Here is a 16,425-nt window from a genome sequence, read left to right as displayed (position 1 = left end):
ATTGGACTGGCAGTGTGGCTAACTGTGAGTGAGTGAGTGAGTGAGTGAGTGAGTGAGTGAGTGAGTGAGTGAGTGAGTGAGTGAGTGAGTGAGTGAGTGAGTGAGTGAGTGAGTGATGAGAGGTGCTTTGCATCTAAAAACTATATTGGCACTCAAGAGAGATGGTGCTGAAAACTTAGCAGTTTGGCTAATACAGCCACATTTATAGAAATGTTGATTCATGTGCACTGTCCCTGCAAAAAACAACAACAACAACATACAAAGTAGATCAACACCTACGCTACAGAACTCGTTGACCTGTGAACCCGGCCTCCAGTTATGAATATTTAGGAGAATACCAAGCAGACTAAAGTTGCTTTCACTTGATAAGAAATCAGCTCTTTTCTCACCACGAGGTTGGACGCAGATATTTATTGAACTTTTATTCAATCAGGCAGGTCAATTAAGAACTAATTCTGATTTACAATGACGACCTGGCGAGAGGACAGAGGGGCCTCTCGAAGGGTAAAAGGGATTTTTTTTTTTATATATAAAATAAAATAGAAAAGATACAGACAATACATACATTATAACACAGAGGTAAGGGAAATAATTAAAACACACACCAAACAAACAACCAAATAAAATTACAAGGTATGTAATACATGAAGCAGATCGTCATCACGCAGATACAAAACAAAAAACAAAATTCCTGCAAAGATCGTGGCCAGCTTTTATGTGGCGTTACACTCCAAAACAAAGAGATGGTTAATTTCTCCACCACTTCTTAACATGATCCATTCTAGTTTGGAAGTTGCCTTTGTTGACATCACATAAAGCTGGTAGCACTTTGTAAGGTCAGTGGCAAGTGAGGTCAAAGTTGAGATAATTTAGACGTGTCCGGTGCAAAGAGATCTTACCGGTGGCCAGTCGCCTGAGGTTTTGTTGCTCACTATCTTGGTCCTTAGTACTACAGTATACTGTATGCATCAATGGTTAAAACATTTATAAACCTTTTTTTATAATATGGATAAAACCTATTTGAAAACAATTCAATACCGCAAGTGCTTGTCTGACTTGACAACCTATCCGCCATGGTTGAGCCGAATTGGATAAGAACTGTTATCCTAAAGGGAATACCAACCTGCGAATCTGTTATCCTGAAGGGGAATACCAACCTGAGAATCTGTTATCCTAAAGGAAACACCAACCTGAGAATCTGTTATCCTAAAGGGAATACCAACCTGAGAATCTGTTATCCTAAAGGGAATACCAACCTGAGAATCTGTTATCCCTAAAGGAAACACCAACCTGAGAATCTGTTATCCTAAAGGGAATACCAACCTGAGAATCTGTTATCCTAAAGGGAATACCAACCTGAGAATCTGTTATCCTAAAGGAAACACCAACCTGAGAATCTGTTATCCTAAAGGGAATACCAACCTGATAATCTGTTATTCTAAAGGGAATACCAACCTGAGAATCTTTTATCCTAAAGGAAACACCAACCTGAGAATCTGTTATCCTAAAGGGAATACCAACCTGAGAATCTGTTATCCTAAAGGGAATACCAACCTGAGAATCTGTTATCCTAAAGGGAATACCAACCTGAGAATCTGTTATCCTAAAGGAAACACCAACCTGAGAATCTGTTATCTTAAAGGGAATACCAACCTGAGAATCTGTTATCCTAAAGGAAACACCAACCTGAGAATCTGTTATCCTAAAGGGAATACCAACCTGAGAATCTGTTATCCTAAAGGGAATACCAACCTGAGAATCTGTTATCTTAAAGGGAATACCAACCTGAGAATCTGTTATCTTAAAGGAAACACCAACCTGAGAATCTGCGCTGGTTCATGAAGTCACCCATGAACTGTGACTCTGTGAAGAGGATGTCGTACAGCTTGTCCACACTGAACTTATAGATCTCGTTGATGTACTGTCTGCCGTTCAGATCCTCGTGGAACGCCTGCACCTCACCTGCTGATCACACCGAGAGACAACAGAGATGAGGAGGACGTCCCAAGGACATCCCATCAGGTAGACGCGACAGGGTTTCCAATTAAATACAGGAAAAGATACCTGAATAGGTATGAAAACTCACCCCCTTTATCAGTGAATCTCCTAAACTCAGGACATGAGGAGGGTGTGAAATTAGGGACTTGTCTGTGCACTTTACTGTATGTCAGTTCCTGCACTCTAATTGTATGTATCTTTACTTGGCAGCCTTTTATCTCCAAGACTAATTCCCCTATAGGGACAAATAAAGTAATCTTGAATATTGACCTTGTGTTAAATAGTGTTCCGACAGCCATCACTGATAGTGATATACAGTGTTTGGTCAGTAACATGGGTCTCCCAGTCCTAGATATTTTTTTTATTATTTCAAGAAATCTTGCCAAGCCAAATTTGGTGGCAGATTTCGTTTTTCAAATGCTTGTTTCAAGCACATATTTGTTTTTATTTCTTATTTCTGTCAAACCATTTTCACAGTGTGGAGTTCTTTCTCCTGATTGGATAAAGTGGGAAGGGATACCAGAACAGAACACAGTATTTTGTGTTTACTGCAGAGCTGAGGGACTGGGAGACCCGTGTTACTGAGAAAATATTCTCAAAAGAATCAGTGATGGTTGTCAGAATGTAGAGCTATTATTCTAAGATGTAGACCACTTATTTTAACAAAGAAAATACCACTTTTACAGCACCTTTAACCGCCCATTGACGCAATACATAAGATGCCTGGTTCTCTAGTGAATCCCAATTTCATTGAAGACATTATCAAACATTATACGGCAGCCATTTTGAGGTGCAATGAATGGACCATTCCAAACGTGGCTCCTACCTTCGTCGTGCGTCTCCGAGGAGTCGCTCAGCTCTGTGGGGATGTCCTCGTTGTCGTTGAAGTCGAGCGAGGGTGAGGGCACGAGGGCCCCGGCCTGCGGGCACTGCTCCTCCACCCCCTGAGGCAGAGCCAGCAGCTCTCCGTCCGGCAGGCAGTCTGTGTACTGCTCCGCCTGGAGGTCAAACTGGAAGAGGAGGAGGAGGAGGAGGAGGAGGAGGAGGAGGAGGAGGAGGAGGATAGGAGAGGAGGAGCGGGAGAGGAGAGGAGGAAGAGAGGGAGTAGGAGAGGAGAGGGAGAGGAGGAGGAGAAGGAGAATGAGAGGAGGAGAGGAGAGGAGGAGATGAGGAGTAGAGGAGGAGGATAGGGAGAGGAGGAGGAGAGGGAGAGGAGGAGGGAGAGGAGGAGGAGAGGGAGAGAAGGAGGGAGAGGAAGAGGAGAGGGAGAGAAGGGGAGGAGGAGAGGGAGAGGGAGAGGAGGAGGAGAGGAGGAGGGAGAGGAAGAGGAGAGGGAGAGAAGGGGAGGATGAGAGGGAGAGGGAGAGGAGGAGGAGGAGGGAGAGGATAGGGAGAGGATGAGGAGAGGAGGAGGAGAGGGAGAGGAGGAGGAGAGGGAGAGGAGAGGGATAGGAGGGGGAGAGGGAGAGGAAAGGAGAGGAGGAGAGGGAGAGGGGGAGGAGAGGGAGAGGAGAGGGATAGGAGGGGGAGAGGGAGAGGAAAGGAGAGGAGGAGAGGGAGAGGGGGAGAGGAGAGGGAGAGGAGGAGGTGAACTGTTGAGAGTTCTTTCACTGAGTTTTATTTATAGTTTTATAGTTTGAGTTATTTTTATTGAAGAACACACAGTTAAGGGGGGGGGGGGGGGTCGCAGAGGACATTGTACATGTGTAATGTATATATATGTATGTGACAATAAAGTTTGATTTTGGAGGCTAAAGGATAGAAAAAGCTACAGGGGGAGACTGTGAGAGAGAGAGAGAGAGAGAGAGAGAGAGAGAGAGAGAGAGAGAGAGAGAGAGAGAGAGAGAGAGAGAGAGAGAGAGAGAGAGAAAACATAGCATAGCTTTTCTGACTCCACATACTGTAGGTCATTGGATACTCTGATAAACAACATATATAGTAATTTTGGATATGTGGCTGTTTGCTTGTGTTCTGTTTTTTAAATAATCAGAACAAAAAACCCACAAAGAGACAGAGGTCAATCAGTCAATTCACGATTTTCTTTTCAGATTTATAAAAAACAAAACAAAATAAAAACATTTGGCAAGAGAAGGATGTCCTATCTCACCTATTGACAAATATTATATCGAAGGCTCCGTCACTGGCTGAACTGAGAGAGGAGAGGGAAAATGCATGGACCTCAGTAACTTCTTAGGGAATTAAATTAGGGAAGTGTGAGAGTGCTCATGCTGAGCGTGATGGATGACAGATTACTTGTCTCATAAGTGTCACAATGTGATTTGATTTGATTTGGTTGGAGAGAGAAAGAAAGAGAAAGAGGGCCAGTCAGCTCTTCATACCTAGAAGTACAGCCGATCCGTGCAAATTTCACCGTGACTTTTAATGTGATTTTAGAGAGAGAGAGAGGGGGGGGGGGGGGGGGGGGGGGGTGAATAACATTTGGTACTGTCGGTAGGAGACATACGATTGTTTTTGCGTATCTATTGAAGTGTTATGGGATTCGGTAAGTTGATGGGATTTAGGGTGCCACACGACAATGGGTTCTTTTAAAACTGTTTCCAAAGCAGACTGTTGAAGAATGACGCATGAACTCCAGACTGCTTCCAACTGCGTGTGTGTGTGTTAGTGAGAGTGTGTGTGTGTCTGAGTGAGTGAGTGTGAGATTATGCATATATGTGAGTATTTGTAAGGAAGCGATCTACGTATAATGTGTGTACATTAGCGAGATCAACTGTGAGGGGGGGGTGAGTGGGGAGGAAGATGTGTATGTCGTGTCTGAGTGTGTGTGTAAAATATGTGTTACCTCAGTGATGATCAATCAACTCAGCATGTAGTCTGTACCATGTCAATAATTGTTGTTGTGTTTTTGTCTATCTATCTATCTATCTATCTATCTATCTATCTATCTATCTATCTATCTATCTATCTATCTATCTATCTATCTATCTATCTATCTATCTATCTATCTATCTATCTATCTATCTATCTATCTTACAGTGAGTAGACTTACTGTGATGGGCGTGTGGTTGCTGGCCGGGCTGGGAAGGGCATGGACTGGGGGAGGGCTGCCCTCAGGCTTGGCCTCAGCGCTGCTCTTGGAGGAGTTGTCGTTATTGATGATCTCGTTCTCCTCATTGGGGATCTCTTCACAGAACCTGGAGTCACCATGGGACCAGGATGTAATGTCCACAAGAGTTAAGGATGATTTATGCTAGGCGCTTGACACTTAGACAATTGCCCTCTTGACAGAAAAGAAGGTGTTGCTTGGCGAAGGTTTCTGTAGTCTCTGTATCTATAATCTAACCTCAGTTCACATAGAGATAAAGACTGCCAAGCTCCCGACTATACGCTACAAGTAAAACATTTCCTCTGTCCTCCATGTATAAACATGTTAGCTACAACTAAAACCGTTCCTCTGTCCTCCATGTATAAACATGAAGCTACAACTAAAACCTGTCCTCTGCCCTCCATGTATAAACATGTTAGCTACAACTAAAACCTTTCCTCTGTCCTCTATGTATAAAACATGTTAGCTACAACTAAAACCTTTCCTCTGTCCTCCATGTATAAACATGTTAGCTACAACTAAAACCTTTCATCTGTCCTCCATGTATAAACATGTTAGCTACAGCTAAAACCAAAGTATATCCATGGCATGGTTGGCATTTAATCCAATCACACAAAAGACAATATATGACAGTGTCCAAAATATAACACAATTCTGGAGGTGCACAACAAATATCGAGCAACATTTCTTTTTGTTATCATTGTTGTCAAAAGTGTGGCACCGCCCCAGAATAAATCAGCCTTTACCAGGTATGAAGCCTGGAAGAATGCGGTCACACTGAGAGGGATGATTAAGAAATACCTTAAGACTTACTAATGGGTTCTATTTCTTCATCAGATACATGTTTTTCTTATTTGACGCTTATGTCTATCAGGTTCACTAGACTGGCTAGTATTCCTCATTGAAATCAAAGGCCACTGCTGGCTTCGCCCGAGGCAACTGGTGACCCCTTGGTTTCACTCAGCACAGCTAACAATGCAAACAAACAATTTTAATGGACGCTAAGAGGAAAATGTGACCTTCCTTGTGGAGAGAGATAATCAAGTAAAATTCCAAAAAAGTGTGTGTGCATGCGTTTTTTGTGTGTTTGTGTGTGTGTGTGTGTGTGTGTAGGAGCGTGCACATGTGTGTGTTTGTGTGTATGCCCTTCTGTGATGAACACAGGCTCTTATAACGACCCCACTACAGATCAAGGGCCTCTAAATCAACCGGGGTAATTGACGGGACAGTGTTTATAGCAGTAACCACGGTAATTGAGTGTTTACAGTTGTAACCACACGGTAACCAAACGCACCCCATGGTGTTGAAGTCGTCGTCTGGGGGAACATAGTCCTCGTCGTCACTGGTCAAGCCCAGCTCGTTGCCATAGCACTGATGAACAAAGTGCCACAGCTCCTTGGGGCACAGGGGCTACACAATTGATAAAAAAACAAAAAACACACATAAGGAAAGAGAGTTAAATATATGTTTTGAAACAAAAACCCTCATTAGAGCTAATTTACTTTTGTTGTAGAACATCCTAATGTAATAACTATGAGCTAAGTGAGTATGGAGTAGAACAGTCCAATGCAAGTACAAAAACATGTCAGCTTTATTATATTTTCTATAAGAAGAAGGGATGCACCAATATTCTTTGAGGCCGATACCCATATCCAATATTCCCTACGCAATATGCATATAGATCGATTGGAAAACATGCCTTTCTTCAGATAATGAAGCTGCAACCGCATACACGCACGCACACGACGCGCGCGCACACACACACACCACACACACACACACACACACCACACACACACACACACACACACACAACACACACACACACACACACACACACACACACACACACAACACACACACACACACACACACACACACACACACACACACACACACACACACACACACACACACACTCACACACACACACACACACACACACACTCACACACACACACACACACACACACACACACACAACACACACACACACACACACACACACACACGACACACACACACACACACACACACACACACACACACACACACACACACACCACACACACACACACACACACACACAACTCACACACTCACAGCACACACACACACACACACACACACACACACACTACACACACACACACACACACACACACACACACACACACACACACACACACACACACACACACTCACACACACACACACACTCACACACACACCACACACACACACACACACACACACACACACACACACTACACACACACACACACACACACACAACCTTCATGCCAAATGTCAGCCTCCTAGGGTGAAAAACTGTGGCCACTAGAGGGGCCACTGTTGTGGACCAGCCAACCAAACAACCAACGGAGCGAGCTATAGAGCAGCTGGTCGCAGCTAATAATGGGATCAAACCACATACATTAAAAGACAAATTCTTCAAAAGTCTTGTCATTCCTTTGTTAACTCCATGCCAATTCTAAAATTGTGTAAAAATCTTTATTGTACCGATACAAATTGTGCTTTTTAAAGCCCATATCGGCTATTACCGATTTATCTGCCAATGATATCAGTGCATCCCTGGGAAGAAGGGCAGGCTACTGCCAGGAAGATCTCAGGTTGCCAACTCACCTTGTCCAGCAGCGCATTCTGCCACAAATCTGAACATCATCATGTATGTCCGGTCCCTGGCTCCAAATGAGGTGAAAAAGGTGCTGTGAAGAAGGAATAAATGCATGTGAGTCTAGCTGGAACAATACTGAAATAACACTGGTTATTAACTAAACCTCATTGTAGTCTTTGTAGGGCTGGGAGATATGGAGAAAAAACAATTATATCACAATATTCAAAATACTTTTTTTTGATATTGATATATATCACAATATCTGCTTAGGTATGGAATATGACATCAGATAATATAATCAATGTTTTATCATATTGGTCCTGCATGGTAATGGGAAGTGTGATACTATCAACTGAAACACATTTTCTCCTGACAAAAATGTAGTTCTCTTTCTTCCAGGATTTCTGCCTGTAACATAACAACCATTATTTTGCACAAGAGACAATGGTTTCTATGTGCATTTTTTTTTGCTATATGGTAATTTATGATAAATATATCAATAAAAACACAATTTTGGTGATTTTTTGGTGTCTTATTACTGGATCTTGTAAACAAGTCACAGTAGAACAGCAATATCATCAACAGAGTTTTGATTGATTGAAAACTTTATTAACAGATTGCAGAATGGGTACAGTACAGTACAGCTCAATACATACAATTGTTAAGGGGATGCAGACCAGAGAAAGACTTTCGTCTTGTTTACATCAGGGTCCCCCATTTCAATTCATCATAACATATATGACATACACGACATACAGATAGACAGTACTGCTACATTTATACATTTTATGACATACCAGATTTGCAAATACAGTACTGTTTGTGATACAAAAAGAGTCCAGAAAAGAGAGTATATACATTTGACGTAGAAACTGTACATTGGAGGAGGTTGGGTAGGTGGGGTGGGGTTGGGGGGGGGGGGGGGGGGGGGGGGACTGTACATTGGAGGTGGTTGGGTGGGGGGGTGTTGGGTAGGAGGGGTGGGTGGGTGTGGGACACTGTACAACTGTACAAGCAAAACTGTACATTGGAATATTGACAAAACCATACTTGGTCATTTACTGTACATTGGAGGGGGTTTGGTTAGGACATTTACAGGGGCCAGTTTCGAATTGCAGTCTCCCGTAGGTGTTCTTTGAGAGTGTTTTTGAAAGTGGGTAGTGATTCACATTCCTTTACAGCTTTGGGTAGGGCGTTCCACATTGATGTGGCATAATTGCGAAACGTGTTTAGTCCCGTGTTTGAGCCGAATCTGGGTTTAACATGATTTGTGGAACTCCCTCTGGTGTTGTGATCGTGGTATTCACTGACCTTTGGGAAGTATTTTGACATGTACATGGGTACCTTGGTCGTGTAGTGTATCTTGTAGACCAAGCCCATTGCAAGTTGCTGTACTCTGTCGTCTACTCTAGAGAGCCCCATTTGGGGTGGGTTGGTGGGATTTAGTCAAAGTCTAAGCTAAAGCCACGTTTGAGAAAGCAGACCACGATACAATCACCACTGTGACAGAAACCACCATGCTGTTTGAGGAGCAGTTATTATAGAAAGGTATCAGGGCCCCTCTTAGTCGATTCATCTGTCGGGTTTGGTTTATTTGACCAATATTTAGTTTGCTGATTAGTTTATGCCCCCCCTGCACACACAGGCCACACAAGGCACAGAGCTCCATATGCAGGTCACGGAGGGGTTGGGATACAACCCGCGTCAAGGGTATTTTCTTGCCAGGCAGGACACAGACTCCATAGAAATAGACTGTGAGATTAACATATAGCCCCCCCCCTCCCCCCCCCCCCCCCCCCCCCCGAATACATTCATAAACTCAGTGCTTGGTGTGTCTGCTCTAGTGCCAACATATGCCTCTCACATGCAGCCGCTCTGTTTCAGGGGCACGACCCTTACCTTGTCAGTGTCTGTGCAGACCTGGATGGCATTGGGGATGAGGCGGGCCGTCTTCTCCTTGGTCATGGAGCAGATGTCTTTCAGCCGCACCGTCAGCTATATACACACACACCAGAGGTACAGAATATGTACATGTATTGTGTGTACCAGAGTTACAGAATATATATTGTGTGTACCAGAGTTACAGAATATATATTGTGTGTACCAGAGTTACAGAATATATATTGTGTGTACCAGAGTTACAGAATGTGTATTGTGTGTACCAGAGTTACAGAATGTGTATTGTGTGTGTACCAGAGTTACAGAATATATATTGTGTGTACCAGAGTTACAGAATGTGTATTGTGTGTACCAGAGTTACAGAATGTGTATTGTGTGTGTACCAGAGTTACAGAATATATATTGTGTGTACCAGAGTTACAGAATGTGTATTGTGTGTACCAGAGTTACAGAATGTGTATTGTGTGTGTACCAGAGTTACAGAATATATATTGTGTGTACCAGAGATACAGAATGTGTATTGTGTGTGTACCAGAGTTACAGAATATATATTGTGTGTACCAGAGTTACAGAATGTGTATTGTGTGTGTACCAGAGTTACAGAATGTGTATTGTGTGTGTACCAGAGTTACAGAATGTGTATTGTGTGTGTACCAGAGTTACAGAATATATATTGTGTGTACCAGAGTTACAGAATGTGTATTGTGTGTGTGTACCAGAGTTACAGAATATATATTGTGTGTTTGTGTGCGTACCAGCGTTTCCCAACGGAAGATGTTGCTATAGAAACAGATCCAGTTCTCTGAGAGGTAGAGTCGTCCCTGTAAGAGGATGTCCCGTTGCAGGGCACAGGAGTAGTCTGACAGGACAAAAGGTATACAGGGTTACACACAGCATCTACCAATCCCACACTGCAGCAACGGCAACATCCTTGTGTTGTGTGAATTGCAGCTCAATGAAATGGTAAGACAAGGTTTAGCTATTTTTGTTATCTACATAATTTCATGGAGCTGTAATTAAACACAACACAAGGATCCAATGTTCCCTGTGAAAACTGTTTTTGTTTTTGGATGTGTGTGAGATCATCATCAAAATAAATCAGCATTGTTTTTTGGCGAAGTGCCTCTTTAGTATTTGTTCTTTAATTGTCTGTTTCATGTGTGACGATCGAGCCGTACACAGGGAGGCCTGTTGGGATGTTGGATCCTAACGTGGGGAACTGTGGTGTTTGGTGTTCTATGTATTACCTTGACCTTGTCTGTTTTGCTCATCTTATGCCTGTCTTTTATTAGATTTTTGTGAAGCACTTTGAGCTGCATTTCTTGTATGAAAGGTGCTATACAAATAAAGTTTATTATTATTATTATCATTATCATTATTATTATTATTATTATTATTATTATTATTATTATTATTATTATTATTATTATTATTATTATTATTATTATTATTATTATTATTATTATTATTATTATTATTATTATTATTATTATTATTATTATTATTATTATTATTATTATTATTATTATTATTATTATTATTATTATTATTATTATTATTATTATTATTATTATTATTATTATTATTATTATTATTATTATAATATTCAGTCTCTCCTATTTAGTTGACTCAACCCCAATTTAGTTGAAAAAAAAGAAGACAATACAAAATGGTTACTTGAAAATACAAGTTGAGACAACCTATGATTTAAATTGGGACTAACTAACTACTATTTTATACAAATGAAATAATCTTTTTTACAGTGAAGGTAAATTTGAGACTCGGCGCGGCGGTTTCACTCGGTCCACTCACCGACGATGAGTCTCTCTGTGTCGGGGAGCTGTTTGAAGAGCTTCCTGAAGTCTTCATTGCGCTGCTTGTACGTAGGGCTCAGCACCTGGGGAGAACGGGGGAGAGTAACCACCATGAAATTCTTCAGTTCCGCTCTGACACTCACACACACACCCTCTCACGCACTCATTCATAAATACGGACTCACCACACTTGCGTTGTTTCTCTCCTCGAAGACCACGATGCATCCTTGTTAAAACCTCCACACAAGTTCTCAAACATGAGTTTTGGGTTAAGCTTGAATCATTCCTACTGTGGTTAGCTTTGGAACCTAGAACCGTGGGGGGGTTTTGACAAGTGCTGAACATATAGTGTACGTACGGCATGCAGAGGTACGGTAAGTTTAGACGGCATCCATCTTTTACAGAGGCTGTTTGACACCAGAGTGATGTCAAGCACAGTGGCCCCAAAACATCAACCCATTACACATCATACAAAAGGACATGCTGCCGTGATAGTGAGCACATTCTCAAGCTAGCGATATATGTTACAGACAATGAGGCTTTTGTTCAGTGACAAACCATACAAATAAACCCCAGTGTAGCCATTCAGTTTATCTACAATTGGCCTTGATGTCAGTCTTGTGAAGAACATTACATTCCTGTGTTGACACAGTGTTGAGCACACTCTCCTCTAGATCATTTCCAGGAATCCGACTGTATCTTATCTTAGGCTTGGGTTTCGGAGGACATGCTTATTTGTAGAGGAAGGTTAGAATGGTCTGAGCTTCCAAGTGAATGGTGGGTGGGTGAGGGGGAGGGATGGGGGGTGCTGAGGGCTCTAAGTGTCAGTGCCAAATGCTTTCCTTGAAGAGGCAAGCTTCAGGAAACCATGCCTGCAAACGAAAGTAACGAAAGACATCCCCTGTGGGCCGAAAGAGAAAGCCTCCCGGTTCAGTCTCACGGACGACAACAGCTTGTCTCCATTAAAATCCACTACATGTTACAACGGTCTTTAAAACAAAAGCAGTCTGAGGGAGGAAATACTCTAAGCGGAATCTCTGGCTCACATCAAACGGGGTGGATAACAAGGAGCGGCTGTCAAGAAAGCGTGCCGTTGCTTTTACAATGAGAGAAGAGGGTCATAAGTGAGAGTGCCATGCTGGAGTTTCCTCTTGAACCCAGCGAGACCCTCTTTAAACAGCAGACAACTAAACCAATGACATCCCACTAAAACCCTTTCTAAACACCACCACCACCACCAGAAATAACTAACACAAATACTGTTTGATAAGCATGGGTTCAGAAACTGTAGATCTGTCTCCACACAACAAGCCTCCCTCCAATTCAAATAGCTCTGACTCATAGCAAAGTCAGTTGTTTGCAAGAGCGTAATTGTGGGAGGCGACCACAGGCGAAGACATACATGACCTATCACACGGCTACGCCTGTGCTGCTCAATTCACCTGCCTTTAGTTCTTCCACCATGATCAGCTAAACGAGAGAACCACACACCGTGTTAGCACCTATCTCCTGTGTCCTACTCCCTGTGGCGATAATACCGCTATGCTGCGGGTTGCTGACTTACGGCAGGGACCTCCTCCGTGTCCCAGTCGGGGTCCCGGAGGTCCGAAGCGGCCCATCCCCACTCCCAGTCCCACTCCCCCCTGGCCGGGCTCTGCAGGAGCCACCCTGCCAAGGCCTCGTCCAGCTCCAGTACGGCCTCCCACTCCGACATACTATGGTCCCCATCCAGCTCCATGTTCGTCCTGCCTACTCCTTGCGGCACACGGACGGAGGGCTAGAGATCTCTGATGGGAGGAAGCCCCGCGGTAGGATCCTCAGAATGGGAAAAGACTCGAGACCTTAGTCAGTTAGTCCAGAGTTGGAGATACTGTAGAGTAGACGAGAGTTGTCATCTGCTGGTAGAACTAGTAACTGCCCCTGGTTTGGGTGCTGCTCCCTTTGCACTGGACCCAGCTGACTCCAGCCACATGATCCGTTTCTCGCTCTCTCTCTCTCTCTCTTTCTGACTCTCTCTCTCTCTCTCTCTCTCTCTCTTTCACGCACACGCACACACACACACACACACACACACACACACACACACACACACACACACACACACACACACACACACACACGCACACACACACACACACGCACACACACACACACACACACACACACACACACACACACACACACACACACACACACACACACACACACAGGGAGACACGTTACGGCCGTTGCCCTCTAGTAACCCCGGCCCACAAGTCCTTTATTATGATGGCTGTAGCCTTTTCCTTTTTTTCCTGCTCCTCCTGGGAAGCGTGTGAGCCGAGTACGTTTCTCAGTACGGAGGAAGAAGGAAAAAAGTGGAGAGAGAGAGAGAGAATGAGAGAAATAAAGAAGAGAAAATGCAAGAGAGAGAGAGAGAGAGAAAGCAAAACAAAAGGAAAGAAGAAAAAAGATACCAGAGAAACAGAGAGGGGGGAGCGCTAGCTGCTAGTGCTGCTACTGGTGGCGAGGTAGTAAAGCACACTTGATGACAAGGTGACTGAGTTATAGAGGACAGATGTAGGATCAACCTTCAGTTAACTCCGCCAAAAAAACAAGACTGTAGATCCTCACCCAGATGACGCTGTGTCGCATGCCTGGACTTAAAGCCAGAGTAGCTGTAACAATATACTACTACCGTACCTCCACACACATCTGTCATCCTGTCTGCTCATTCGGGTGCTGTATGGAGAAGCCACTGCACCAGAATCCAAATCAACATGAAGGCAATACTATACAACAACCTGATCAATATGCTCTATGGAGATATTTAATGCCCCTCTCTCTTGCAAATCTCTTCTGGGCTCCCCCTCCCCCCTCTCTCTAATAAGGTTATTAATGTACTCCTGATATTGGATCTTACTCCCAGCAGGCTGGAGAGAAGCAGGGGTTATAGCTCCTTTAGGCAGCACTAAATAACTACTTGTGTACAAGTCCTGCCTCTATTCCTGACTCACAACCAACTATCGACAGTCCAGGAGGCGAGTAGGATAACGAGGATCTCAGAGACGACAATCAAGGCACAAAACTGGCATTCCATCCAGCCTCACTTGTAGTGGCTAGTCTACATATGTGTCCTGGAATTCAGCCTCAAATTCCACCTTTCCTGTACTGTGCTGTTTCTCAATCCCCCCTCAACCAGCAGCCAAATGACTGGAGAAAAAGAAAATCTGGTGCAGGAAAGTGGATATGACTGGTGAAATAATCTTCAGACGCAAGCCTCTGTTCAAATCAGCACTAATCATTCGCAGGCTCCTCTTAAAACTGCCGTTGCCCTACTAAGAATGCCTTCAGATCCTGTTGATGTAATTTTAGAATGACGAGAATTGAGCTGAGAAGAAAAAAATAACTATAACAGTTTTTTTTGGTATGTCTGAAATACTCCGGCGAGCGACCACATTCAAAATACTCCAAATCCTTTGATTCGTGCAGCTCGTCGACTCCAGTAAATGAAGACACTATTCAGGTGACAGTACAACAGGATCTCTGACAGACAGCCAGTGGGGCTCTTGGCCTGAGGGATGAGGATGTAGACTGTGTTTATGGGACCGGTTAACCATTAACCTGCTGGACAAACATTGAGCGATGGCAGAGACTGGTACAGTACTTGGGTGGGGTTTTGGTTCAATGAGGAGGGTGGAGGTGTGTGTTTGTTCAGATGTGGGTGGTGGTGATGATGATGGGTGGTGGTAGTAGTAGTAGTGGTGGTAGTAGTAGTAGTGGTAGTGGTAGTAGTAGTAGTAGTAGTAGTAGAAGTGATAGTGGTCGTAGTAGTAGTACATGTAGTAGTAATATTAGTAGTAGTAGTAGTAGTAGTAGTAGAAGTGATAGTGGTAGTAGTAGTAGTAGTAGTAGTAGTAGTAGTAGTAGTAGTAGTAGTAGTAGTAGTAGTAGAAGTGATAGTGGTAGTGGTAGTAGTAGTAGTAGTAGTAGTAGTAGTAGAAGTGATAGTGGTAGTAGTAGTAGTAGTAGTAGTAGTAGTAGTAGTAGTAGAAGTGATAGTGGTAGTAGTAGTAGTAGTAGTAGTAGTAGTAGTAGTAGTAGTAGTAGTAGTAGTAGTAGTAGAAGTGATAGTGGTCATAGTAGTAGTACATGTAGTAGTAATATTAGTAGTAGTAGTGGTGGTGGTAGTAGTAGTAGTAGTACATGTAGTAGTAATATTAGTAGTAGTAGTGGTGGTGGTAGTAGTAGTAGTAGTACATGTAGTAGTAATATTAGTAGTAGTAGTGGTGGTGGTAGTAGTAGTAGTAGTACATGTAGTAGTAATATTAGTAGTAGTAGTGGTGGTGGTAGTGGTTAGGGATGGGTACTGAATCCGGTACTTTTAAGGGTACCGACCGAATCACGTCGGTACTACAGAGTACCGATTCACGTGAGATCCACCGGTGCCACATTACTTACTTTAAAAAAAATGTTATTTAATTAAATTTAGTTAAAATTGTAACCGCAAAACGAAACCTATGAAGTGTGCCGCACGTTCACGTCAACGTTCACACGGACAATACACGCTTACCTAGGATTTGACTTGACACTTTACAAAGCTAGATGCAGACAATGCTCGCTGCAATATTATATAAATATGATAATAAATTATTTGAAGTTTGGATTTTTTTTAAAGAGACTAAAGTACCGAAAAAAGGTACCTGTTACAAAGGGTCAGATTAAACCGAATATATATATTTATTACTTGAGATATATTGTATAATATTTGTATATCGTCTGATATCCCTTGTATATTCTTTGTACATATACAGGGAATATCCCTTTACCTAGGTACAGGCCAGACCATAATATTCGTTCTCCTATTGGACAGCGACCCCCTAGGCGCCAACGGCCATACCCCCAGTGTCTAGTTCAAAGCCACCGCTAAGACATGTCTCAACATGCCCAGGTTTGCGCAGTAATACGAGACAGAACTGAGGTTGGCACTAGATTATTCACCTTACGTATAAATACGTCGCAGGTGGATA

The 16,425-nt window shown here is 43.0% G+C and overlaps 1 protein-coding gene across 1 annotated transcript in view; it reads right to left on the bottom strand.

The window, feature by feature from the left end:
- gramd1bb (GRAM domain containing 1Bb) overlaps positions 1 to 16,425 on the bottom strand; it is a gene marked incomplete at both ends in the record, with an annotated part of 238,915 nt that overhangs the window by 19,949 nt on the left and 202,541 nt on the right. The window contains 10 exon segments of the mRNA XM_084319952.1: positions 1,819 to 1,962; positions 2,825 to 3,008; positions 5,009 to 5,153; positions 6,360 to 6,475; positions 7,712 to 7,738; positions 7,740 to 7,790; positions 7,792 to 7,794; positions 9,603 to 9,698; positions 10,358 to 10,461; positions 11,415 to 11,499. Of these exon segments, the coding sequence (XP_084176078.1) occupies positions 1,819 to 1,962; positions 2,825 to 3,008; positions 5,009 to 5,153; positions 6,360 to 6,475; positions 7,712 to 7,738; positions 7,740 to 7,790; positions 7,792 to 7,794; positions 9,603 to 9,698; positions 10,358 to 10,461; positions 11,415 to 11,499 (955 nt within the window).

The sequence above is a fragment of the Notolepis coatsorum genome (genome assembly GCF_963971535.1).
Source record: "Notolepis coatsorum genome assembly, chromosome: 1".
Taxonomy (NCBI): domain Eukaryota; kingdom Metazoa; phylum Chordata; class Actinopteri; order Aulopiformes; family Paralepididae; genus Notolepis; species Notolepis coatsorum.
The sequence above is the reverse complement of the archived record's forward strand: the minus strand, read 5'-3'. Positions and strand labels throughout refer to the sequence as shown.